The 25057-nt window shown below is 44.5% G+C and overlaps 1 protein-coding gene across 4 annotated transcripts in view; it reads right to left on the bottom strand.

Moving 5' to 3' along the window:
* The window catches only part of LOC139643394 (unconventional myosin-XVIIIa-like), a 134961-nt gene that overhangs the window by 43021 nt on the left and 66883 nt on the right, over nt 1-25057 (bottom strand). For all 4 annotated transcript variants that reach the window (XM_071518530.1, XM_071518532.1, XM_071518529.1 and 1 more), the window contains 13 exons: nt 24824-24994; nt 24001-24091; nt 22280-22472; nt 21024-21110; nt 18318-18459; nt 17402-17561; nt 15823-16009; nt 13866-14073; nt 12801-12910; nt 9556-9621; nt 6021-6149; nt 872-1015; nt 20-109 (listed from right to left, as the gene is read on the bottom strand). In XM_071518530.1, the coding sequence (XP_071374631.1) occupies nt 20-109; nt 872-1015; nt 6021-6149; nt 9556-9621; nt 12801-12910; nt 13866-14073; nt 15823-16009; nt 17402-17561; nt 18318-18459; nt 21024-21110; nt 22280-22472; nt 24001-24091; nt 24824-24994 (1778 nt within the window). The remainder of the gene's footprint in view (nt 1-19; nt 110-871; nt 1016-6020; nt 6150-9555; nt 9622-12800; nt 12911-13865; nt 14074-15822; nt 16010-17401; nt 17562-18317; nt 18460-21023; nt 21111-22279; nt 22473-24000; nt 24092-24823; nt 24995-25057) is intronic.

The following is a 25057-nucleotide window of genomic DNA, read 5'->3' as shown; positions in this document are numbered from 1 at the left end:
AGTGTGTGTGTGAGCTCACCCGGCTTTCGAGGCGGTCGCTGTTGAGTCTCAGCTCGTTCCTCTCTTTCTCCACCTTCTCCAACTTCTGCTTCAGCTGCTGGATCTCCTCCTGGGCAAGGAAAAGAAAGGAGTGTGTATGAGAGAGAGAGAGGGAGAGAGAGAGAGAGGGAGAGGGAGAGAGAGAGAGTTTGCATTCAAGGGTTCAGCAGATAAAGTTAATTAATCAGCAAATAAAATAAGTGTGCTCTCAAGAAACCCTGCCTTGCAAAACCAAGCACTGGTTTGGGTGGCTCTCACTGGTGTGTGTGTGTGTGTGTGTGTTTGTGTGTGTGTGTACTCGTTCGAGAGTTGCAGGAGTGTATCACTGGGTGTATGTGTGTAGGTGTCAATGTAGGTGTCCATAAGTGTTGTAGGTAACTGTGGTTAGACTGATTTATCCATTTGCCAATATTGTCCATTTATTAAAAATCCGATCTGGTCCAGTCCACCTCTGATATGATGGATATGATGCAGTTTGATTGATTACATATTTATTGTAGAATTAATCAGTACTACACTGGTTGTCTATGGGGAGCCCTTAACCTGAATTAATTCTAATGAGACATTTTGATTAGATTTCACACAGGCATGCATGGATGTGTTATATTTATCATCATCCTGGGTTTCAATGGAGAGTTTAGTGTCCCATGACCTAAATAAGGCTTTTCCACCCTCACATGAATACAAGTCTGGGGAAAATACTCAATACTTGGAACTTCTACAGAGCTAAAAATATTGGTGTTGCCTTTCAAAAACCCACCATCCAAACCCTAGTTATAGGTATATACCAGTATGTGTGTGTGTGTGTGTGTGTGTGCGTGCGGATACTCACATCCTTGCCACGGATCTGCTCCTCGGTGAGCTGCACCTCTATCAGAGGCCTGACGGTGGTGAAGAGCTTCCACCAGGGCCAGCCCTTCACGCCGCGATTCTTTTTGATGTTCTTCTGGATGCAGCGGATGGCCAGGTCCTGGATCTGATAAACACACGCAAAACAACCATCAGCGGAGGGACGGCGTAAGAGTGAATGGATAAGCAGTGCACAAACAGCCATAAATAGTCTGTATCGTTTTCGGAGTAACATACTGTATTTTAATGATAGCCAGAAGGGCAAGGAAGGGGCTTCTCCATGTGCTGCTGTGTGTAAGAGCCTGTAGGATTTGCATTAGGTCCTTGTAGAACTGCCATGTCTGAAACGCCTGTGGCAGTAAGCTTTATAGACCAGCTGATGCTAGTTTTCACTGCAGTTGCATTGGAATATCGAGTTTTCTGTTTCACAATTCACACTTCTCTACAATTCAAATTGCTAGAAGAAGTGTTTGGCTAGCTAGAAGATTCATTTCAAATTCCCTGGTTTCCTGGTAAGGAAAGTGAATCATAAAGCTCTCAACCAGCAACTGAATAATCTATCATTTGGTCTCCAGGTGGATGGAGCACCTAAAGAAGTTATTCAACTTGCAATGCAAAATCTGACGGCACCTTTGTTTTGTCCAAACCCCCCAACCCAGCAGCCGATACCAGTGCTTGAAGAATCGAACCAAGACAAGCTTCTCCCAACTATGGATACAGAAGGGGCATGGATGGGCAATACAGGGGAGGAAAAGTGAGTGTGGGGGATTAGATCTTTACATTGAGGAGGGATGAATGGTCCCCAATCAGTTCAACAGAAGGGACCCTTGATGATGTGAGCAAAGAGGGGGTTAGTGAACACTCATCAGCCCTCTATGACTGCAGATGCCTACAAATCATCATCAGGGGTTAGGTGATGGTGACCCTCCCTGTTATAACACTTCATATGTTTGTTTGTATGTTTTTCCTTTAGTTAGGCAGCTACCTGTGACTAGAGCACCGATAGCAAGTGAACACTCCAAGTACAAATTAAACCATCAATATCAATTTACCAATTAAGAGGAATTCCATGCTGGAATCTTCACAAACAGCAAGTAATCTGGCAACCCAAACACACAATTGGGGCAAACTGGCCTCTACTATACCAGAGGTTACCTTGTGTGGAGAGTCTTGATCTTTGTGTTGTTATCTGGGTTCCTACTCCAGTTTCATTTTAAAATTCCATACTCAGTTTCTTGCCTGGATTTGAAGATTCTAGTTCAAATGATGGATTGAACATGAAATGACAGTGTGTCTACGACTGCAGTTTTTGCCCAATTGACACATTTTTCCAGACCTGGAGATGACTAAGTACATTTTCCATACTTTTCCAGACCTTGTGTTCTGCTGGTTAATTCCCTTGATCAAGGGAGGTGCACACACATTTCATCTCTCGGCATGGTTGGCCTACTTACTTACTTGCGGTGTCAAACATATGGGGAAAGTGCATGCGTTTGGTCAGACTTTAATGCTGCTGCCCCCCACTTGCACTAGGTCAAATCATCCCATTGTTTGCAAACCACTTCCTTTATCCCCTTTTCCATCAGCGACTTCTACACGGATGCAGGAGTGTGTGCTTAAATAGCAGTACACTAGGATTCAGTAACTTGACAGAAAGCAAACAGAGCGATCGCTGTAAAGAGAGTGTAGTGATGTCTCCTCCTCCTCCACTGCCCTCTACCTCTCCTTTACACCTGGCACCTACCAGGCAGCTACATAGGCCCCGGTTTACACACACAAACACGCTCATACACACACACACACACACACATGCAGCGGCGTCTGCCCGAGCCCACCTGTTCCCAGTCAGGGAGGGGGGAAGTTCTGTCTTTAGGCAACGATTTAATTAGGCTCAGTATTGGCTGGCTGGCAGCGGAATCCCCCACGCTCCTCCATCCTCAACTGTTCCCCATGAATGTCAAAGAGATAGAGAGAGGAGAGAGAGAGACTGCGGGGCTTCAAACGAGGCAGTGGATCTGTTCTATTTGTCTATTCCCCCATGGCGAGGCACAGTTTCTCTCTTTCTCCCGTCTTTCCTTCTTTCTCTCCATCTTCCCTTTTTCTTATTCCCCTCCTCCGTTCTCCCGCTACACTCGGAGCGCTTTGAACGCGGCTCCCCCCGGCGGGGAGGGGAGGACTTGAAGGTTCCCCACCCCCCCAGAGCTGGCAAACAGACGAGTTGGAGAAACAAACTAATTGATTTTGTGTTGTGGCAATGTCAGGAGGGTGGGGGGTGGGGGGTGGGGGGGGCTTGAGCATTTCTGAGACACACAGGCCAGGAGAGCTTAAGTGCAATATAAATTTCCTGTTCAAGAGTCTACACCGCAGTAGAGCTCCACTCTGAGCTAGAGGCTCCATAGAAGGAGATATTCAAGGTATGCTGATTTCAAATGAAAAGCTCTCAAGAGTAATATACTTGAAAACACCCGGTGTGGCCAACCTATACTAACATCAGTGGGCATCAACGGTCCCTTTACTGATTGCGCAAACCTCACAACACTTTTTCCATCGCTAAACAATGACACTTCACTTTCCTCGCCAAAAAAAAAAAAAAAAAAAAAAAAAGCGCCCATTGTGGGTGTAAAACCAACAGCAAACCTGCAAGCTTCACAGTTCCTATTCACACCTTTACCACTTAAAAAAAAAAAATGTTTCCACCAGGAGAGCCGAGGAGTGAAAAATACACAGAGTTGAATCCACAAAAAGCTTTTTGAGAGGCGCCGAAGTGCGAGTGTTGCCCCCCCCCCCCCCCCCCCTTTCTGCTGTGGGGCATTTCGACCGAGTCTGACGCTCCGCCAGAATCACTCAAAAAAAAAAAAAACAGTGCGCTTGTTTTTTTTAAGCGCATTGGCAACAAGTGGCTGTGACAGTGGCCCGCCGAAGACGCGGACCTAATCCCAAACTACATCAATTACGCGAGATTAATATTTTAACGCCGGGCGATGAGGCTCGAGCCGAGTCCTTCGAGGGAGACGCAGTAGTGAAGCCGAAGCCCGGATGCCCTTGAAAAGTAATTCTAGTTGGCAGACTTGAGCCCGGTGCAGCGGGAAAGCATAAACAGAAATGGTAATGGAGAGAGAGGAGAGGGATCCGAAGCGTAATCTTTCCCCATGCGCACACACACACACACACACACACACGTTAACGCTCGCATGTACGCACAGAAAAAAAAAAAAAAAAAAATCAAATTACTGTGCGCCAAATGAACTGTGTGTGTGTGTTCGCATGAGGAAACTTCCGCGAGCGACATCGAGACGTCTGTGAATCAGATGAACACACACACACACACACACACACACACACACACACACACACGCACACACACACGCGCTACAAACAGAAGCTCGCCAGATTCCCACCGGCGTCTTGAAGAGTCAGTCGGCGGACGGCTGCGATGTTCCCACTCGTCACGCTCACTCCGGTGGAACGACACACACACACACACACACACACACGCACAGGCACCAAAACTGTACTCCTACAGTCTTTCTAGCCCTCATGAACGAGCTGCAATTATGACAGGGCCTCCAACAGTCGCACGCTGTGTAGGAGCCACACACACACACACACACACACACACACACACACACCCTCTTGTGCTTGCCACAAAGCAAGAGAAATATGAGTAGGTTCGGAGAGAGGGGTAAAAAAAAAAAAAAGAAAAAAAAAAAAGACTTCACACGCTCGACTGGAGCCCGACTGGAGCCCGACTGGAGAAAAAAAAAAAAGATCAGGTAGTGGTGACTGGTGATTTCTTTGGGGGGCTACAGCGCGAAGGAGAGAGAGAGAGAGAAAAAAAAGAGGGAACGACCCTAAATAGAAAAAAAAGAAAGAAAAGAAAAGCAGATGACGAATGCAACCCAGGCAACTCTTTGTGAGAAGTGAGAATGGGGGGGGAGGGGGGAACAGGGGCAGGGGAGAGAGGCTGGAGGATGATATCTCACAGCAGGTGATCAATAGAGGAGGTGATTGAGGAGACATCGGGGGCCGTGGAGGGATCCCGGCGGAGGGGAGCAGCAAATTGAAGGCTATCTGTCCGTCCGTCCCGGGCCTGTTTGGGCTTGACAGATTGATGGCCGACCGCTGAGGGCCGTGATCCGATGATGCTTTGATTTAGTGCGGCGCTAAACCACCGGGCTTGGTAGGTAGAGGCACTAGCGAAATGACAAACACTCTCCAGCAGGCATGAGGAAGCAGAAAAAAAACGACTGTCTCAACTTCCCCTCAGTGGAAATACTTTTACTAATGTCCCCCCTTTGCCTTTTCCCAAGATTTCAATGTAGAACTTTAACAACTATGAAACGGGTACAGTCCTCATGTTTAGAATCGGCGCTTTACCAAGAATCCATAAAAAACTGTTCTAGTGCTGCAGCCTGCAGGAGAAGCAAACCTAAACTAAAAAAACTAGATGGCACTCAGTTAGGGCTGCAACTAACAATTATTTTCATTGCTGATTAATCTGTAGATTATTTTCTCGATTAATCGATTAGTTGTTTGGTCTATAAAATGTCAGAAAATGGTGAAAAATGTCAATCAGTGTTTCCCAAAGCCCAAGATGACGTCCTCAAATGTCTTGTTTTGTCCACAACCCAAAGATATTCAGTTTACTGTCATAGAGGAGTAAAGAAACCAGAAAATATTCACATTTAAGAAGCTGGAATCTGAGAATTTTGACTTATTTCTCTTAAAAAATTACTCAAACCGATTAATTGATTATCAAAATAGTTGGCGATTAATTTAATAGTTGACAACTAATCGATTAATCGATTAATCGTTGCAGCTCTACACTCGGTAAAGCGCATACCTCTGCCAACACTATGCAATTGTCAAGATATGCCAGTTCCAACAAAACTTAATCATTTCTTCCATGCCACATTACCAGCTCGTTTCACATTAGGAGACGCACACATTTTCATGCAGCACCACATGGCCAATCAGCCCTGTATTTGTTCAGTTTCCATTAGGGCTGCACTTCTACCACTGGAAATGAGCTCTCCAGTGCCCCCGTGGTGTTTGATTGGGCCAATAACAGAGAGTTTGCCTCTTCTTATGTCTGCTGATAGGCCACAAAGTGTGATGGTGCTTGATCTTACCTTCCTCTTCTTGAAGGCCTGTCTGGCCAGGTATCCCCGGCAGGCGGCCTGGAACAGAGTGATGTTCCTCCTGGTCTGGACGTCGCGCTGCTCCTCCAGCCTGGGCAGAGTCCCCGCTCTGAAGAACACCTACGGACAGAGGGTGGGGGGGTGGGGGGGGAGTTAAGACCGGGTCAGTCAGACTAAATGTCAGACTCGGTGTGCGGTGGGATGGAGGTAGGGAAGAGGTTCGGCCGTTTAAGTTTGGTTTCATCACTTTAAATATTTCCTACCATTGACCGTACTTGACAGCCAAATAATAATATCTATATTGAATATATCAAATCTACGGTGACTCAATTAGGGGGGGGATTGGATGGGATGCTCTGCTCGCTACCTGCTGAGTGCCAATTTCATTTTTGACTGCGAAAGTGAAGACGGGCCGACATGAGCCTCGTATAAAACATAAATAAAAAAACGGAGACTCACAAAATGGCAATATAGATTAAAGAAAAAGGGGATATGAAAGGAACATTACAAGAAGGATTTCCTGTACAAGGGCAGAAGTGATTTAAAAGATGAATATATAATTTCTGGCCTGTTAGCATTTTGTGACTGTGAATTAGGTCATTTTTTATGACTCAAAAAAAGTCACCGCAGATTGAGTCGGAGGTGAAGGAAAGTACCTTCTTTTCCATCTATTGCTCTTGTACATTTGCTGCTGCTGAGTTTCAGCAATTATGAAAAAAACAAAAAAACAGGTGTACTTCTTCTTGGCTTCCAATTCTTTCTCATTTTAATGCTATATCAAAGGTGTAATATTTTATTATTTCCATTTTCTAATCTACTTGGGAGATTGAGGAACAAACACCCTTCCTCAGGCGAGTGCTCATCAAACCGTCTGAACATAGCCTTAATTGCATTAGCATGCTATTAGCATCAGCTACAGGGTAAGGCTTAACTTCCCAAAAATCCTAATGAAAACTCCCATGTGGCCGTGACAAATCGGCTCATTTTTCAAAACGAATTTCTATTCAAACGTCCTCTGTTCTTTTTAGACCTTTCCTTAATTTCTCCTTTATTTTACCCCACTTGACCAACAGCCTCGCCACACAGAGCGCGGCTGTTCAAATATCATTAAGTGGCAGAGGCAAGAGCACAGTGTTCCGCTGCGAGTGCATCGCGCTGCAAACACTCACCGCTGATCTAAAGGGTTCTCAAAGAGCTCTCGTCCTCAGCTAGTGAGAAGGCAAGGGTGTGAGTTTTAGGGAATAGCCCACACATACATAAAACACATGCATTGGTCCAAAAATTCAATAAAAGCCTAGACGCAAGGGGAGCTGTTACAATGCAAAGTTACCAGTGTTATTCTGCATCTGACCGATAAAACGACGTGATCGAGTGGAGAAGTGCAACACATTTTCAAGTGACACCATCAAATCCTACCCCTAACCCGTTTGCTCTAATGACTGGACGACTCCAAAACATTTTCTACTTCTCCACTAAAGCCTGTGTCGTTTTAATCGGGCCGATTGCAGAACAAAATGGAACAAAATGCACGGTGCACCCGCTTGGCCGATCAGTTAACGACCACTCCCGTCTCTGCACTGAAAATCACACAATGCGACAACCGAGGGGGGGGGGATGAGAAAAGATTCCCCGGCTTTACTTTACTTGCTAACGATCATGACCCCGTGACGCAACCAGCGAGCAATGCCGACAGGGGGTATAGCGTGACGCTGGTGCTCCACTATGGTGTGCGGATGTGTGTGTTGAGGTGGGCGGAGGAGGGAGGGAGGGGAGGGTCTTTCTGAATACCAAAGACCCGCAGCACGGGTGAGTCGGGAAAAGGGGAGCATATCGAAACTCTGTCTCATCGAAACTCGGGAGGAACTCTAAAGCTCGATGGCGATGTGTAATGGTCTTGGGAACAGGGGACTGTTGCGTTGAATTGGTATCCACTGGGCTCTGAGTCAGGGGCTGAAAATGATTCTTTTACAATAATGAGGTAGCCCACCACTGGGATCACATAGGGTAAAGAGACTGGCATTGATTTAGATCGATGGAATGTCAATCAACAGTTGAGGAAATGAGTAGTATAAAGCTGCTGATACTAGTTGTGAGAGTGGTCAACTTCACTGGAGCAATTCCCCAAAAATCAATGTCTGGATAGGGATTGGCCACTAAAGCCGTGATTTAACGTGATAAATAAGGCCCGGTGTGTGGGTTTGTGGCACTGTGCCTCGTCATGCGGGTTGGCTGGATCCCTCTGTGTCTTGTCTGCCAATGGAAATGCTGTGTTAACAGGTGGTATTAGTAATATTATTAATATGCACACTACAGGACACACTTGGAACCGTAGCTTCGTCTGAACTTGGAAATTCTCGGAGCGGACGGGTTAAACCCCCCCCCCCACGCGATATCCGCCAAGAAAACTTTTCTAATTGACGGCTCAAGGCGCTCAGTGTTCTCTATTCCAAAGAACATTCGGAGAAGCTAATTAACAAAACCATCAGCCTGTCTTTCTCCTTGTGATTCACCGCTTTTTTTTTCTTCCATCTCAAAGAGCTTGAGTCTGGCCGGCGTCTGACTGGCGCTCGGCGGGGGGGGTCACCGGCACACGGCGCCGCGAATAAAAGGAGGTCGGCTCCCCCCCCCCCCCCCCATTAAAACCGCTAGGACAATTGAAGGTGAGAACGGAGAGACTCGGCGCCGCGCACGAAGAAAAACAACACTTACCTCCACATCCCCGCCGCACTATTGGCTGGAGAAGTTCTAATTATCTGTTTTGCTGGGAGAGTGTCACCGGGTGATAAAGACGCTGGGACTGGTAGCCGGGAGTCGACTCGACGGCTACGCAAACACGCGGCTGCTGAGGGAGGTGTGATGGGGGTGGGGGGGGGGGGGGGGGAGCTGCCCACACACAGAGAGGCACAGCTAATGTCTGATTTAATAAGGGTTTCTCCTCGGTTTTCATATGCGACAGCGTCATGAGGGGGGGGGAAAGAGGAAAACAGCAGAGACGGTGGGTAAACATTTACCCTTGGGAGTTTCAGACTCTTTAATGTCTCTGATCTGCTTTCTGTTGGCCTTTGAGTTTTTGTCCCCATGAAAATGCGGTGAACACAGTAGTTTGGAGCACTGAAATAGGTTTTGTGGCTGTGTGTATGTGTGTATATATACATATATATATGTGTGTGTGTGTGTCCTTGTTCTTGTATCCTTGTGAGAACCAGTGAGTTTTAGCATTTTGGCCGGTCCTCACTTGTTAAGGGGCTAGATTACCATATCGTATTGCATCGTATCATATTGTACTGTATCATATCGTATCATACCGTATCATATCACATCATATCATAGATTAGGATTAGGACTTGGGTTTAAAAACTAAGAGAGAAGAATTAGGATTAGGATTAGGTTTACATTAGGGCAAAGATTAGGGGTAAATTTAGCATCAGGATTTGGATTTAGGGTTAAGATTAGAATTAGGATCCTTACAAGTATAGTAAAACAAAAATGTGTGTGTGTGTGTGTGTGTGTGTGTGTCTCCACTCACCCTGCTCAGCCCCATGTGGTAGCTGCTCTTCTCCAGCTCCAAGGACTCCAGCAGCTCCTCCACCGCCTGCAAACCAGCAGAACAAACAAGTCAGCGGACGGATAAACAAAAACAACCCGGCTTGTTCCACTGACTCCAGCTTACCTCTGTCTGATCACATGACCCGTTCGCCCAAAGGATGCTGGCGTGGTGCCAAGGCAACAAACACGCTTCCCCCTAACCTCAGCTAACACATACAAACACACACAGCCCTCCCCCAACCCCCGCCTCAAGGGACTTGAAGCCAGAAAACAAGTCAGCCGGAGAGGCTTCTCAGGTGCCTTTTCTGTCGGTTTTCATCCATCGAGTCAACTCAATCTTTACAAGACAAAGTGCACACTGTTTCTTCACTAGGGTTCAACTGATACAGGCTTTGCCAAGGCCGATACTGGAAGTTAGGATTAAGCTGCTGATAGCTGATAGTCTGTGCCAAAATGTAATATGATTAAATTTGTATTAGACGGGGGAGTAACTCTGAGCTCCAATGACAGGAACAGTACAAAATGTACATCTTTATTTGGATATTCTGTACTTGTACATCTTTAAATTTGATCATTTTCACGGCAAAAAGTTCCAAAAACCTGCGAGTATGCAATATTTCCTCCAGAATTTTATGCTTTTAGACCATGGGACACTAAAACTCTCCACTGAAACGCAGGGTGGTGATAAACATATTCATGCATACTTGGGTGGAACCTGATTAAAATGTCACATTAGAATTAAATCATGTTAAGGGCTTCCCATAGACAACCGGTGTAGTATTGATCAATTCTACAATAAATATGTAATGAATCAAACTGCATCATATCCACATCATATTTTAATGACAGAAACAATATCGACCTCATATGTCCGTCTAACCCCTTTTCTTCAGGGAACTTAACATTTACAGCTCCACTGAGGTTTGAGCCTCTCGGGGACGTGATGTTGAAAGGAATGTTCGATGAGTTTTCTTCTTATTTTTTTGCTATTTTTGAAGGGGGGTTTTGGGGGGAGGTGGGGGGGGGGGATGTTATTGCCAGGAGTGCAGGGCCTTGCAGGTAAAGCGTCTGGCTACCGGCTATCATGGCACCATCACAGTGCCGTTAAGAGGAACTGACAGAACTGGGCTGTCAGCGGCGGAGCTTTTTTGTTTGGCAAAAAAAAAAAAAAAAAAAAGAAGAAGAGAGGGCGGTGGGGGGGGGGGGCGATTTTTCTCAGACAGCCTCCGTAAATAAATATTCCCTTTCTGCGGCTCTCTCTCTCTCCCTCTTGTTCTCTGAAAACCAATTCTTTCGTATCCCCCCGACCCCCCACAATTATGCACCCTTCTCCATCTCAATCCGCTTCCTTTCATCCCTCTTACCATGCCTTTCTTTCCCCTTCCTTCCCTTCGCCCGACTCCCCGGAGGACGGCGCGCCATTAGTTCCCTCTGAGTGGGCTATCCTCTCTAAAGCTCATCTCCGAGGAGGCTTTGTGAGCTGCTTTAACCGCCGCTGTGTTTTGGTGTGGTGGCGAGCGGAGGGCCCATTTCATTGATCTACTTAATTGATCCGGCTAAATCTCTTCTGTTGACAGCGCCTATTCATTTAAACGGCACTTTATAGGTTCTTTGCATTCATAAATATCAGCGTACAGTGAAAACCGTTGTGTACCTTTTCCCTTTCTCCTTTTTTTCCCCCCCTCCACATTATAGGCTTCAGCACATAGGTTATCAAACCCGTTAATGTAGAGACACTTCCCCCTCCCCCCGCCGCCCCCCCCTCCCCATCCATGAAGGCTAATCACGGCTCCGCTATATACCGCCTGAACGGGAATGTAGGGAAGACATTAATCATATGCTGAGGGGGATGTTCCTAAACTGTTCAGCCTCCTATACAAAAGGACTTGAAAGATAACGAGACAAGGCAAAAAAAAAAAAAAAACAGTGAAAAGAGACAAGGGAATGGGGGTGGGTGGGAGGAGGGGGGGGGGGTGAGAGAGAGAAAAGAGAGAGAGAGAGAGAGAGAGGGGAGGAAAAAGAGAGAGCTCTTCCCACTGCCGGTAATTAATCAGTACAGTAGCCGTATGCTGCCAGCCTGCGCAATCATAATTAATTACACACAAGAGCGCCTCTTGGAGCAGGAAAAGGACAGGAGAGAGAGAGAGAGAGAGAGGAGAGAGGGAGGAGAGCAGGAACGGAGGGGATTGTGTGCACGGCGGTGAGGTTACAATGTGGAGGGGCAGGGAGAGAAATACGCAATCCCCCAGCTTCCACAGTTCAATCAATATGTATATTTGAAGGGCCGTAAAGATTTTTTTTTTTTGAGCGGAGCTAGCCGGAAGCAAGGAGGCAAAGTGATGTTTAACACAATTGTAGAGTACATATAAGCTCCCTCCTCTCAATAAAAAAGAGCAAATAATATAGAATCACATATTTGATGACAGCATTGATTTGGCTGTAAGCAGGATGAGTGTATAGGCCGACTGTTTCCAAAGGTTATCAATTAATTACCTCCGCCAAGGAGGTGATGTAATCGGTGCTGTTCGTTTGTTTGTTTGTCTGTCAGCAGGATTACGGAAAAACTACTGGCCCGATTTTTGTGAAACTTCGTGGAAGGGTATAGCACAGGCCAAGGAAGAACCCATTAAATTTTGGAGCGGATCCGTATATTGGTTGCGCTTGCACATTTGCATATCATAGAAGACTGGACTATTGGCCTTGGCGGAGGTCTGCGCTCTCCTGAGTGCCCTTCTAGTTCAATATGGAATGCAATAATGAACAGGCATAGAAAGTATAATATTGTTTCTGAATGCTACTGATAAAACTGAATTACATTTAGGTTACCCAGGTTTGAGCTCAAGCAAAGGAAAATAAGGGCCAGGTTGAAAATAACTGGAATTAGCCTTTAAGATCATTTACTATTTACCTTTGGAGCTGCTACAAGTTCTCATTTTCGAGATAATACTAGTAGCCTACTATCACTCCACATAGTGTATGCTTAAGTTGCCAAGTTGACGAAAAGGACAATTGAGGTGTGTTCCTTTAAGACCCTGAAGCTCCCACAATACACTGAGATGCTTTCTCTGGTCAGACATCTGATATAAAAATAAGAGTAATAAAAACATAATCACTAGCTGCGGTAAGGGAGGAACCTTAATCACATCGGTAGTCAACACTCCGATATCTCTTTTTTTTTTATAAAAGGCCAACATCGGCCCGTCATATGACATTCCGAACACTCACCCTCTTCTCGTCAGTGACGATGTAGTGGCGGCCGTGCTTCTTGGTCAGGTGTGGCGCCAGGACGTCAAAGCGCCGGCGGAACTCGGAGAACACCATGTGGTCCGGGTATCCTGGAGGCGGGGAGGTAGGAGAACACAGCAGACCGAGGTGAGCTCGGGGTTTTTCTGTTTGTGGATCTCTAACAGCATGTCAACCGTCAACGTGTATTTTCAGGAGGAATACGGGCAGAAAAACACTTCAAAACACTAAACGGCGAGGAGACAAAGCTGTGAAGGTTTGACAGGTGGAAACGCACTACTGGAACCCACAACTGTCAAGGTTGCGGGGCTTTCTCAGGCTTTTAAAGAGGCGGAGGTGGTGATAATACCAGTGGGAGCGGGATTTTGCATTGGGATAAAGGGCTGAAGGTATCTAAAAGCATACACCCTCTAAGGAACATACAGAAGGTTACTGAAACCCATTTAAATTCCCTACCTATGCACGTTAAACGCACCTATGGACTCAACTGCCTTAGGCAAGAAAATAGGCAAGAAATATAAATTTCACACTTTATTTACATGGTCAGAAAAACATTTTGAGAGAGTTCAAAGCAGGTAAAACTTCAGTTCCAGAGCTTAGATATACTGTACTGGAGCATGAAAAGAGGAAAACGCAGCTCTCCTTCATATTAACTAAGGACAATGGAAACTGAACAATGTCTAGATCTAAATATGTAGCTCAGTTATCTGCTACTGACATGCCAATCTCCAGCACTGACAATTGCATTCCTTTGAGGAATCCGTATTTAAGTAGAAGTAGAGTTGCAATCCAGAAACGTGTTAACTTATTTGAATGTGGGGTGGTGGACTGGGAAAACACATCAACCTGCTACTGGTAATTATAGAAAACGAATATACCTGAAATAACACAAATAAACCAGAAGACATGTTATCTGGTTGTTTTGGTTGTTCTGCCACTCGAAGCGGAGAGAGACACATGCAACGGGGAATAGAGTGTTCCCGGGGGGCTCGTCATTTGAATGAGGGGGAAGTAGGAAAAAGAAGAAAAAAAAAACGTCTTTGTTACCTTGCCTGTAGATCCGCAGCGCATCCAGGAGCTTGGACCCGCGGAGCTGGGCCCTCAGCAGGCCCACGTCCAGCGTCATGAGGCCCGAGTCGGGGCTCTCGCCGTGGGCCACGCGGGGCTCGCCTCCCCCGCCCACCGCCTCGGCTTTGGGCAGCAGGCAGTGGACAAAGTGAACCCTGGACCGACGCACCGTGTCAATCAGAGCGTCCTACAGACAGACACAACGTACAATATTCAATCAATGTGCATCCGGTAAGGTTTGCCTAATGCGGCGTGCAGTAAATGGCAAACCGGGTGTTCCGCTTTTCTTTTCAACAGGAGATTGAGGGTAAACTCTGCCGACTCTGGCAAGTGCCGCCTGCCACCTGCAGAAACAAACCCGCTTGATTTCTCTCAACTTTTGCCTCCGACTGCAGCAGTGAAGACAAACCAGATGTTGAAAAATCTGGCAAAACGATGTAGCCGCGTAAGTTTATCCACCTGCTCCTCTTTGTCTCCTCTTCCAACCGAGATAAAGCGGCGAACAAACGCTTTTTTCCCCCCCTCTCTTCTGACTGAACAGTTTTGGAGTCCAGGAGGAAAAAAAAAAAAGATGTACCATTTGGTGAAACTAATCCAATTCCCTGCTTCGCTTGCTCTTCGTTTACAATGGAAATCGTTTTTATTAATTTCCGCCAAATGTATCCTATTAGGCATTTTGAGGCTAAATGAAACGTTGAAAATGAACAGTCACAGTTAATATTGATCAGATCGGTTTTATTGAATCAATGTGCGCTGAATGGTCAAACTTCTTCTAAACCATTTGGAATGGGAAAGGCCCGGTTTTTGTCGTTGCAGTTGACTGACATCCCACAGTGCTTCCCAGAATGGGCGATCGTTGCTTCAGCTTGAAAGCATCATGTGTTTTACTCATTGGAACATAAGACCCAGGTTGAAAATAACCGGAATGATCCTTTACCAACCAGCTGTCCAGTGCGGTTCTGGTACACACAGTGTTTTCCGGTAATGAGTGTGCTTATAGGATGCAGTTGTCGCTCTCCTTCAAAAGCAAAGTGTGTGTGTGTGTGTGTGTGTGTGTGTGTGTGTGTGAACGTTAAAAGATTAAGCGCTCCAATGAGGAGTGACAGCTGCATTTACCTGCAGTGTGTATGTGGCCTATGTGAATGTATAGCAGTTTCATCATTCATTCCGTCTTTTTAACCTCCTGAGACATCTGCAGGTTTAAGAACGCAAAATTTAATACTTTTAAGACCTTTTTAATGCTACCTGGAATTTAATTTCAGGTCAATTTAATAACTAAAATAAAGAAACAAAACAGCCTATTTCTGATTGAACATTGCTAATGAAAGATCTGAAACTATAAAGAGCAGTGTAAGAAAAAAAAAACACACCAGCAAATTAATTGCAAGGGGGCAAGTGTGTGTGTGTCCCACCATGGAGGAGAGGAGAGGAGGAGAGGAGACAAAGAGAGGAGGAGAGGAGACAAGGACAGGAGAGGAGAGGAGAGGAGAGGGGAGAGGAGAAGAGAGGAGAGGAGAGAGGAGTGGAGACAAGGACAGGAGAGGAGAGGAGAAAGGAGAGGAAACAAGGAGAGGAGGAGAGGAGGAGAGGACAGGAGGAGAGAGGAGAGGAAACAAGGAGAGGAGAGGAGGAGAGGAGAGGAAACAAGGAGAAGAGAGGAGAGGAGAGGAGAGAGGAAACAAGGAGAGAAGAGGAGGAGGTTATAAATTCTAGTTGTATTAACCTGTTTTGTATTCTTACATAATGTGACCAACCAAAATGAAACTTAATTAAAAACAAACCTACATAACAAGCCCATTTGCTGCAAGACATTTTAATGCTTTTTAAGGCCTTTCGATTTAGAAAATGTACGACTTTTTCAGACCAACTCAACCGGATTTCACCTTCATCCCGCCGTCACCCTCCTCCTCCTCCTCCTCCCCCCTCCTCCACTCACCACTTGCAGCTTGATCTGGATGCAGAGGCTCTTCTTCTTGACGGCGGCCATGCCCGTGGTGAAGGTCTTCCTCATGCTGGTGGCGCGGCGCAGGGCGAGCTGGGAGCCGCCCTCCAGGCCGGCGATGGAGCCCGACAGCACCGTGGCCCCGCCCGCCCGGCCCATGAACAGGCCGCTGATGTTCTTCCTGCGGCGGGACGGGCAGAGGTGGAGGAACAAGATATGAGAGAGGAAGGGGGGGGGGGGGAGAGAAGGAGAAATGATGAATGATGGGTAGATAGTGGAAAAAAGGGTAGCGTGAAAGAGATGGGATAGAAAATGAGTAAATACGGGTAGAAATCATGCTCTTGCAATTAGAGAGCAGGGTGGAAAAGCGAAAAGATGAGAGGGACAAATAAAGAGAAATACGAGAGAAAGAAAAGGGAACAAAAAGGAAAAAGAGCGGGAGAAGCGGGTACATCTCCATTTGTATTTGCATCCACCGAGCGCACATGCTATCCTTTATCGCCGCGTCAGCCGGTGATTGATACTTCAATTATAAAGTACATGGAGCTAATCTGAATGTATTAGTGGCATATTGTATTGTTTGGAGGCCCATATGTTGGTGAGCTGCTCCCTGCCTTGTCTGGCTCACTATGCCTGCCTGCTGCTCTCATCAAAGCGTGCGTTTCGCTTTTCCTAAATCCTTTTGTACGCGTCTAGATTTGCTCGGGATTAACGGCTATTTGCCACTGGTTATTGTAAAAAAAAAAAAAAATACTTATTCATCCTTGCTTTTCCTAACAAATCACTGATTTGGTACTGGAGAGGTACAAAATGAGATAGATCATGTATTATTTGGGCGGGGATTTTTGTCAAAATTGCACTGTAAATGAACAATTAGCCAAGTGAATCGATCATCACACAAATAATTTCAAGTAATATCCCATAAAATACACATCAAGTGCATTCAGTGTTATCCAACGGGACTGAGATTTGAAGTGAGTCAACGTGAGAACCGCAATATATTGTATTTTTTTTCCTTTTAACCCTTACTTAAAGTAATAATCTTTGACATTCTCATATAAATACTAATGTCCATTTTGCTGATTGATATAACACAACAGTGATTCAACCTCTAGACAGTTCATGAAAGCTTTACTAAATTCAATAAATTGTAGGGATGGGACAATATAGCGAAATTCAATATGTATATGTATTGTGGGGCAGAAAAATGAATGGTGATATTAGCTCCCTTTTATTCTGCTGTAGTAATCACAAATGAGACTTAACCATCATAATTTCACAAGCTCGCCATCCAAATCATATTATCTGCACTTTGTAATAACATTTTTAAATTGCTGTTTACATTCTAACAAGCCAATCCCATTGCTGGAAAGATCTGCAGCTCAGAAATATACATAATTCTGCACAGTCAGACTTTGGTGTCATTGAACATTTATTTATTCCATTGTATCGTGGTTGTATGGAATGGTGAGATAAGCGTATCGTCCCATCCCTAATAAACCGCTGTACTCTTTATATATGTAAAACATGAAGCGTGTGTGTTGTGGCGGCGAGCGGCGAGCGGCGGTCTTACTTCTGGGAGTCCTGCAGCAGCGTGGCGGCGTTCTGGGCGGCGGGGTTGTGCTTGGCGTGGCTCAGCCAGCCCTGGGCGTCGTACTCCACCCAGTCGGTGCCGTGGCTGTGGCCCAGCAGGAAGAGGTGGGGCTTCTCTCCTTTGAGCAGCAGACTGGGTCCTGCAGGAGGGGGGGGTGGGGGGTGGTAGTAGTCAGTGTTTCTCCCTTTTATTTTATTCTTGAAAAGCCTCTGAAACAGCATTTACACCATTATGGGACGATAAAAACAGGATGATTATATTAATATATTCAGTGGAATCTGATGATCAAAATGTCTCATTAGAATCAATAAGGGGCTTCCCATAGAAAACCATCTTATCAGAGGTGGATGCCACTGGAACATATCTGATTTTTTTTTTTTATATAAAAGGCCAATATCGGCCCTGTATATCAGTCGAACCCTAATCCCAAGTCATGCATATTCATATATCTTGCATACTCATATCCACTGTTCATACTGTTGATACTGTTAATACTGTTCATACTGTATATATTTTAGCACATTCATACTACCCTTATAGCTTATTTTATTTATATATATATATTATTTATATATATATATATATATTATATATATATATATATATATTTATATGTACATTACATTGCCCTGCACTTTTACTGTTTCTTTTGCACTTCTGGTTAGATGCTAAACTGCATTTCGTTGTCTTAGTACTTGTACTCTGTGGAATGACAATAAAGTTGAATCTAATCTAATCGAATCTAATCGAATCTAATCTAATGCATGCTATGTGGCATTTGGCTGTTTTTGTCCCACGCTGCCTACAGTGTGACACCAGTGCCATTTGTTTTTTTGGTTTCTAGGACTCCCTGGACACCAGTAGTGGATTTAGACTGGTTTCCCAGACGGGTTACCCTTGTTTTCCCCCTGCGCGGGGCCGTAGTAGCTGAAGAGTCTCTCCAGCAGCGTTTCCTCGGAGCCTCCGGGCTGGACGGCCTCCTCCTCCATCAGCCACAGCAGGCCTCTCGCCTCGTCCGTCCTGGCCAGGGTGCGCACCTGCTCTCACGCACACACACACACACACACACACACACACACATACACATACACACACGCAGGTCGGCATATATAGTATGGCACGTAAGCCTAAAAGTACACCTGGAAACGAAGAATCTCCTGGACACACACACAGTTTACATCACTTCTAATTTACTCCTAGTTCTCATCTTAAACCTAAAACCAGGTCCTAATATATACAATAACTTGGTAAGAGCATCATGAGTTTGATTTCTATAATCAGTTTCAGCTTCAATAAATTCAATCATTCCATACAAATTCAGAAAACAGAATTTAAATTCAGTCGTCTGCTGGAACAAATCTCATCACTTTCAATCTGAGTCATTTACACAAACACAAGATCTCAAGTCAAGACTTTAGAAACCTTTTCAAGTCATCAAAGTACAAGTCAGAGTCAAGTCCCAAGTCACCAGAACCCAAGTCAAGTCAGGTCTCAAGTCTTCTTTTCATGCATCAAGTCAAGTCTCAAGCAATTCAAACTGTGACTCGAGTCCCCGCCTCTTCTTAGAATTCAACAAATCAGTCAAAATCAGTCAAATCATTTCATTAGGAAAGACAATGATAATAAAATAAAAGTAAAAAAAAGGTGATGAGCCCTTAGCTATCACAACCTCATTAAAAGGTGAATATGTAATGAAAATGACTCAGTTGGCCAGTCAAGCATTGCTCCCTGGCTTATTAGTCTGCTGATAGAACAGCTTGGCCTCCCACTTTGCCAGTGGGATTCTTAAATGACTGTGTTTGGTAGAGATCGGCTACTATAAATAAGGGCCATAATTTCTGCAAACAGGCTGCCTTCGACTAACATAGAAGGTTAAACTGGCTTTCAGGGCCTTTCATTACTCAAAGCAGATATTGTGTATTGTGCTCTTGAAACCTAATTAGTTGCCGGGGTGAAACTTGGATCCTTTTCAGAGATAAATCCAATTCAAAATGAGCTTTGCTTCCGTGTGATCTGAAATCACAAGCCAGAGAATTGCATTGTGCTGGTTTATTGGTTTTCAATATCTGGTGAATTATATGTTTGCATGTCTATGGGCCTTCTGGTTGTCCTTTCTGGGTTTATCCATATTTGCTTGGGTTGAATCCTCAGTACGCTGCTGCTAATGCAATGCTTTGTCACGGCTAAAACCGCATAGCCCTGTGTGTTTTCCACCACACACACACACACAGAGGCTTATTTACACTCGCTTTTTCCCAATCAATTTCAACACAGCCCGAGCCAAATTTAATTTGAATTAAAACACTTGTTAATGCCACTTTCTCGAGCCAATGCACATCAATGACATAAGATTTGTGCAAAGGCCAGGTGCCACACATATTTGTCTTAATTGAATGAGCTTTGCAGCGAGATGCCAACTGACTAGTAGGGAGAAAAGCGGCTTTTCAACCCAACAAGAAAATCAAAAACTTGATTGCAATTAATATCACTGATGTGGGACGAATTCCAAAAGGAAACTGAACGAATTAAAAAACAAAAAAACAAAAAAAATAAACGAGCCACAGTCATCAAAAGCCAAGCTAATTGGATAGAGGTAATAGGTCTGGCACCGTATCCAAATGGTAATTTGTCTGCTTTTGTCGAAAACTTTAAATGCATTATCTAATTACAAAAGGTGAGGCATTCACTCTTGCTTTGTAACATCTTTATCGAAAAGCAATGACCTGTAAACAACAAGAACATGCCAGGTGAATGCTAATACCACAGCTTTTGTAGGATATGCAAGTAAATAAAAACCAAGCAATTTAAAGAAATTAGCTATGAATGGAGCCTATTTCATTCATGATCTTGGAACGGTTTAATCATAAATTAATCTGACATTTTGATCAAAACTGGTAGTATTCATATTATGTAGTTCTTACAACAGAGCGTCGTCTTAAGTTAGACTTTTGTAAATGCTTATCTTAATGGGAAAAAATACAAATTAAAATGGTTCTATTAGTTTTGCTGTATGAAATGTGTTTGGGCAACAATTTGATTTGCATACATTTCTTAGTGAAAAAGACAACAACTATTAACTAAGAACACCAGAGCTGTACCCATAACTAAATCTGCAGTTCCTGTGTGTACCACCTCCATTTATTCAAGTGTGGACATTGCATTTACTGATTCTTTTTAATGCTGCTGTACTGTTAATGTTTCCTAACATAATGTACTGTTTTTTTCTTTTTTATTTCTTTTTTGTAATTGTTATGTTGTTGACCTGCCCGGGGACTACAGATGTAAATTAGCCTCTTGGCTTGACACAAGTGTGAACTAAAATATTGACTGATGTGTACTGTCCCTGCCAAATAAATCTTAAAATAAATAAATAAATGAATAAAGTATTAACTCAAGCAACTGAGATGCAAACTGCCCTCTCAATCTTAGTGAATCTGGATCTCGATGTATGAAGGCTTCGCTGAATGCAAACTCGCTAATGGTCCACTTACTGTCAGTAATGAGAGCACACAATTTCCATGAAGAGGTTAGGGGTGAGGAACAAGGCACAAAGATAATACATGCACAGAGACGCCTCGAATAGAGGCAGGGTTCTGCTTACCAGGGCTTGTGTGGAGGCTTGATCAATAGCTGCTACAGACAGTGAGGTACTGGACTCTATGTCATCTAAAGCAAGCTCTATGTTTTCCTAGACGCAGGGAGGATAAAGGGTTGGATTAGTCACCTACAGTAGCAGAAATCATCAATAGATCAGAAGGGTAGCTATATAGTCATATTATGAAACTGTAGATTGGGTTGTGTGAGTCTGTGCATGTTTATTTAATTTGAGCACAACATTTCAGACATTTTTGACATCTGTGTTATTTGAATTTGTAGAGCACTACAATGAAATCATGATTTTGGAAAGGATGTGGATTTCTGAGACTAAGGCGGCGGCCACACTGATCCGTTGTTGTCTGTCCTTGTACGTTTCAATTCATTTTCAAACGGATTTGTCTCCGTCCGTTCAGCCAATCAGAGGCGGCCCTACGTTTGTTTTGGGGAAAAACGGCAGCGAACACAGAGACTATGGTCCGACTGAAACAAAGACAAAACGGAGAAAGCCTGGTGTAAGGTTGGGTTTGACTGGAGGTTTTCCAGCTCAGTTTCCAATTCATTTATACTGTATAGTCTGTTTCTTCTTTTCTCTTCGGACAGAAATCTATCCGTCAATAATCCGATCAGTGTGGCTGCTGCCTAAGACAAAATAGCGGCTTTGATCTGTGTGTGTTCTGCAGTTGCTCTCAGTCAACAGAAAAAGCACGTCTTGAACATGAGTGTATGAAGGAGTGTGTGTGTGTGTAGACTATAGCTGGGTTTCCATCCAAGGATTTTGATGCAAATTTTGATGTATCGAATTAGAAATGCTTCATGGAAAAGGGCAAAATTCAAAAAAATTTCCTCAATATTGCAAAAAATATTTCAAAAGTTCACTTAAAATTCACTTGATAGTTGAATCGGGGTGTCTGCTCATTTCATCAAGGCAAATGTAAGAGTTTTTAAGAACTTTCTAATGCCATTTAAAATGAAATAACTATATTCCTGTCAGAATATATGATTTGTCACTGGAAAAACAGCACATGAGAAACTGCATTATTTTTATGACTTCTGAAACTGACTTGGATAGGTAAAAAGCTATATTCCGACTGTATTCAAGACATTTTGGGACATTTTAGGCCCTGCAGACACCCTGTGAATGGAAACATAGCTACTGTGCATGTGTGAGTGTATGTGTGTGTGTGTGTGTGTGTATGTGTTTGTGTCTGCTCTGTCCATGCCCGCGGCTCGGTGTCTTTGCCCCTATCAGCCCGTCAGCACCTCCTTGTATCTCTCCAGCTCCTGCACAAAGGTGCGCTCGTGGAAGAGGGTCTGCAGCCTCTCCTGGGTGTAGTTGTGGCACAGCTCCTCGAAGGTGGCGCCCCGCCGCCGCTGGGCCATGCGCGGGTTCTGGAAGCCCGGGGTGTCCACGATCAAAAGCGAGCACAACGAGTGCTGACTGGACTTCAGGGCCCTGGAGGGGGGGCACGAAAAAAGACCGGACGAGGAGGGGGGGAAAAAAAAACAAACGAGTTAGCGACAGGATACAGCCAAGAGGATACAAATAAAAACGGAGCAAATGGAGGGTAGGAGGGGGTGTAAAGATAAACCGATCCGCGTCAAAATACCGATATGAGAATCTAACATACGCCCGCATCAATTCAAAAGCCCAAATCCAACTCAAATGTAGTGTGAAATCAGCCAAAAATCAATACAGCTATTACAAACCGATACAGTTCTAAATAACCTATATAGAAATGAGAAATCCAAGGCTGGGGGGGGGGGGGCTGTGTGTGTGTGTGTGTGAGTGTGAGTGTGAGAGAGAGAGAGAGAGAGAGAGAGAGAGAGAGAGAGAGAGAGAGAGGAAACCACGTTTTGCAAAATAACAGCAGTGGAGCTTAAGACAAAGAAATATATGAGCAATAAAAATTAAAAATTGAAAATAAAAATTATTACATATACACAGTATGGAATGAAATGAAATGAAAAACTGTAAAAAATAAAGATAAAGGTAATATATATAACAGCTGAGAAACATATGAGAAGATAAAAAAAAGCTTATGTGAATGTACAGCTTATGACGTGAAGTGAAAGGGAGGGAAAGACATAAAGATACAGAGACAAACAAACAGAGGCAGACGGAAAGACGGTGAGTGGTTGACTGAAAGAGAGCAACTCAGACGGCAATCACGCAAGCTGGATTGCTCTATTTCTATCAAACAATGTTTCAGGGGAAAGTGGACGTGGCACAAGTCATCTGCCAGGGAAAAATAGAAAGGAGGAACAAAACAGCCAGGGAGGTATTACACTTCTTTACATATATATATATATATATATATATATAATTTCTTATTTTCAACTAACCAGCTACTGTCCTACTGGAGACACACGAGAGAAGGTCTGAGAGCAACTGAGACAGACAAAAGTGGAGCGAAATCTTACAAAGCTCTTGTCATGCGAGCTCAAAACGAAAGTGGACCTGAACAAGGCAGCGGTAAACACCCGACAATGATGTGGGCCAGTAAATACATGACAAGAGAACGGTATGTCGAGAATGAATGTTGTTCAGAAAAATGATGGGAAATCCAATATGGCAGCAGCTAGTTACAAGGTGGCCACTATGATGGTTCTTGGGATGAAAACCACTTCTTTATTTGTAGTTTTTGAGTAGCAGTATTTGCATTTAGCACCTCTACCTGGACGCCTTACATTGCAACATGTGTTGGCATCGCATTACATAACTTAGACCTAATTGTTAGACTAGAATTGTAGCGCCTCCCTTGGACCAATCGGTGTCATTTTGAAAATGCCAGAGCAAAATGGTGAGATGCATCATTCCCAAGTTTCATCCAAATCCAAATCAGTGGTGTCTGAAAGAACAAATAAACCAACCAACAAACAGACGGAGCCATAGTGCCACTCTACCCCAACAGAAGCAAGGTGTGTGTGTGTGCGTCTGTGTGTGTGTATGTGTGTTGAGGGGGGGTGGGGGGCTAACTGACCTGTTGACGAGGGAGATGACCAGGGTGAAGAGCTCAGAGTAGAGGCCGGATGCCATGGCCTCCAAACAGTCCAGCGCTGTGATCTTAGGGCCTGAGAGACGGAGGGAGGGAGGGAGGGAGGGAGGGAGGGAGGGAGGGAGGGCAAGAGACAAAGAGCCAGAGTGAGAACCACAGTGAGAGAGAAAGAAAACAAGAGACAGACAGAAATAGAGAAAACAACACTTGTGGCTGTCAACAGCAATGTCAAATCTACCACTGCCCCCATCCTACAACTGAGGAAATGATGCATTTTGGTTTTTCAAGGCCGATACCTATGTTTTTGTATTGAAGCTGCCAATAGCCAATATATTGCACAGCTATTCACCATCTATTTCTCCTGTTATTTGGCCATTCCAGGCCTAAAAATGTAAAGGAATCAGTGTTTCCTCCAGAGTTGTATCGTTGTCAGGGTGGAAAAGCTTCTGAAACTAGATTTACAACAAGGGACAAAAAAACTCTCCATTTCAAACTAATAATAATAAAACATTAATGCATGCTTGTGTGGAATCTGATCAAAATGTCGCATTAAAATCAGTTCAGGTTAAAGGCTTCCCATAGGCAACCAGTGTAATTTTATGCAATCACACTGCATCATATCCATAATATCGGCGATGGACCGCACTGGCTGGACCAGATCTGAGTTTTAATGAAAGGCCAATATCGGTCAACCAATATATCGGTCTAACGCTGATAATTAACATTCTCTATGACTTGTGAACCCAGGCTCTTGATGTTAGCAGGGTCTGCCAGTTTAAATCGCTGACACTGGAGGTCTGGTCGTCACCTGAGCCGTCGCCGTGGCCGGCCTCGTCCGGCCCCCCTCTGAACGAGGTGGAGTGCTTCAGCCCTTTGGCCTGGTGCTTGAAGATGGAGGAGGAGAGCTCCTCCAGGCTGCAGCCCAGCAGGTAGGCCGCCTTCTGGGCCCACTCGTGACGGGCGAACTGTTTGCGTCCCGCTGGAGATAGATAAAAAAAAATGACATGAGATGAATAGCGATGCCCGCGGGGGGAACCGGGGG

The sequence above is a fragment of the Centroberyx affinis genome, unplaced genomic scaffold (genome assembly GCF_046629955.1).
Source record: "Centroberyx affinis isolate AG114_WGS23_722 - 3 ecotype Tasmania unplaced genomic scaffold, CSIRO-AGI_Caff_v1 ptg000592l_1, whole genome shotgun sequence".
Classification (NCBI taxonomy): domain Eukaryota; kingdom Metazoa; phylum Chordata; class Actinopteri; order Beryciformes; family Berycidae; genus Centroberyx; species Centroberyx affinis.
This window is presented reverse-complemented; position numbering and strand designations above follow the sequence as displayed.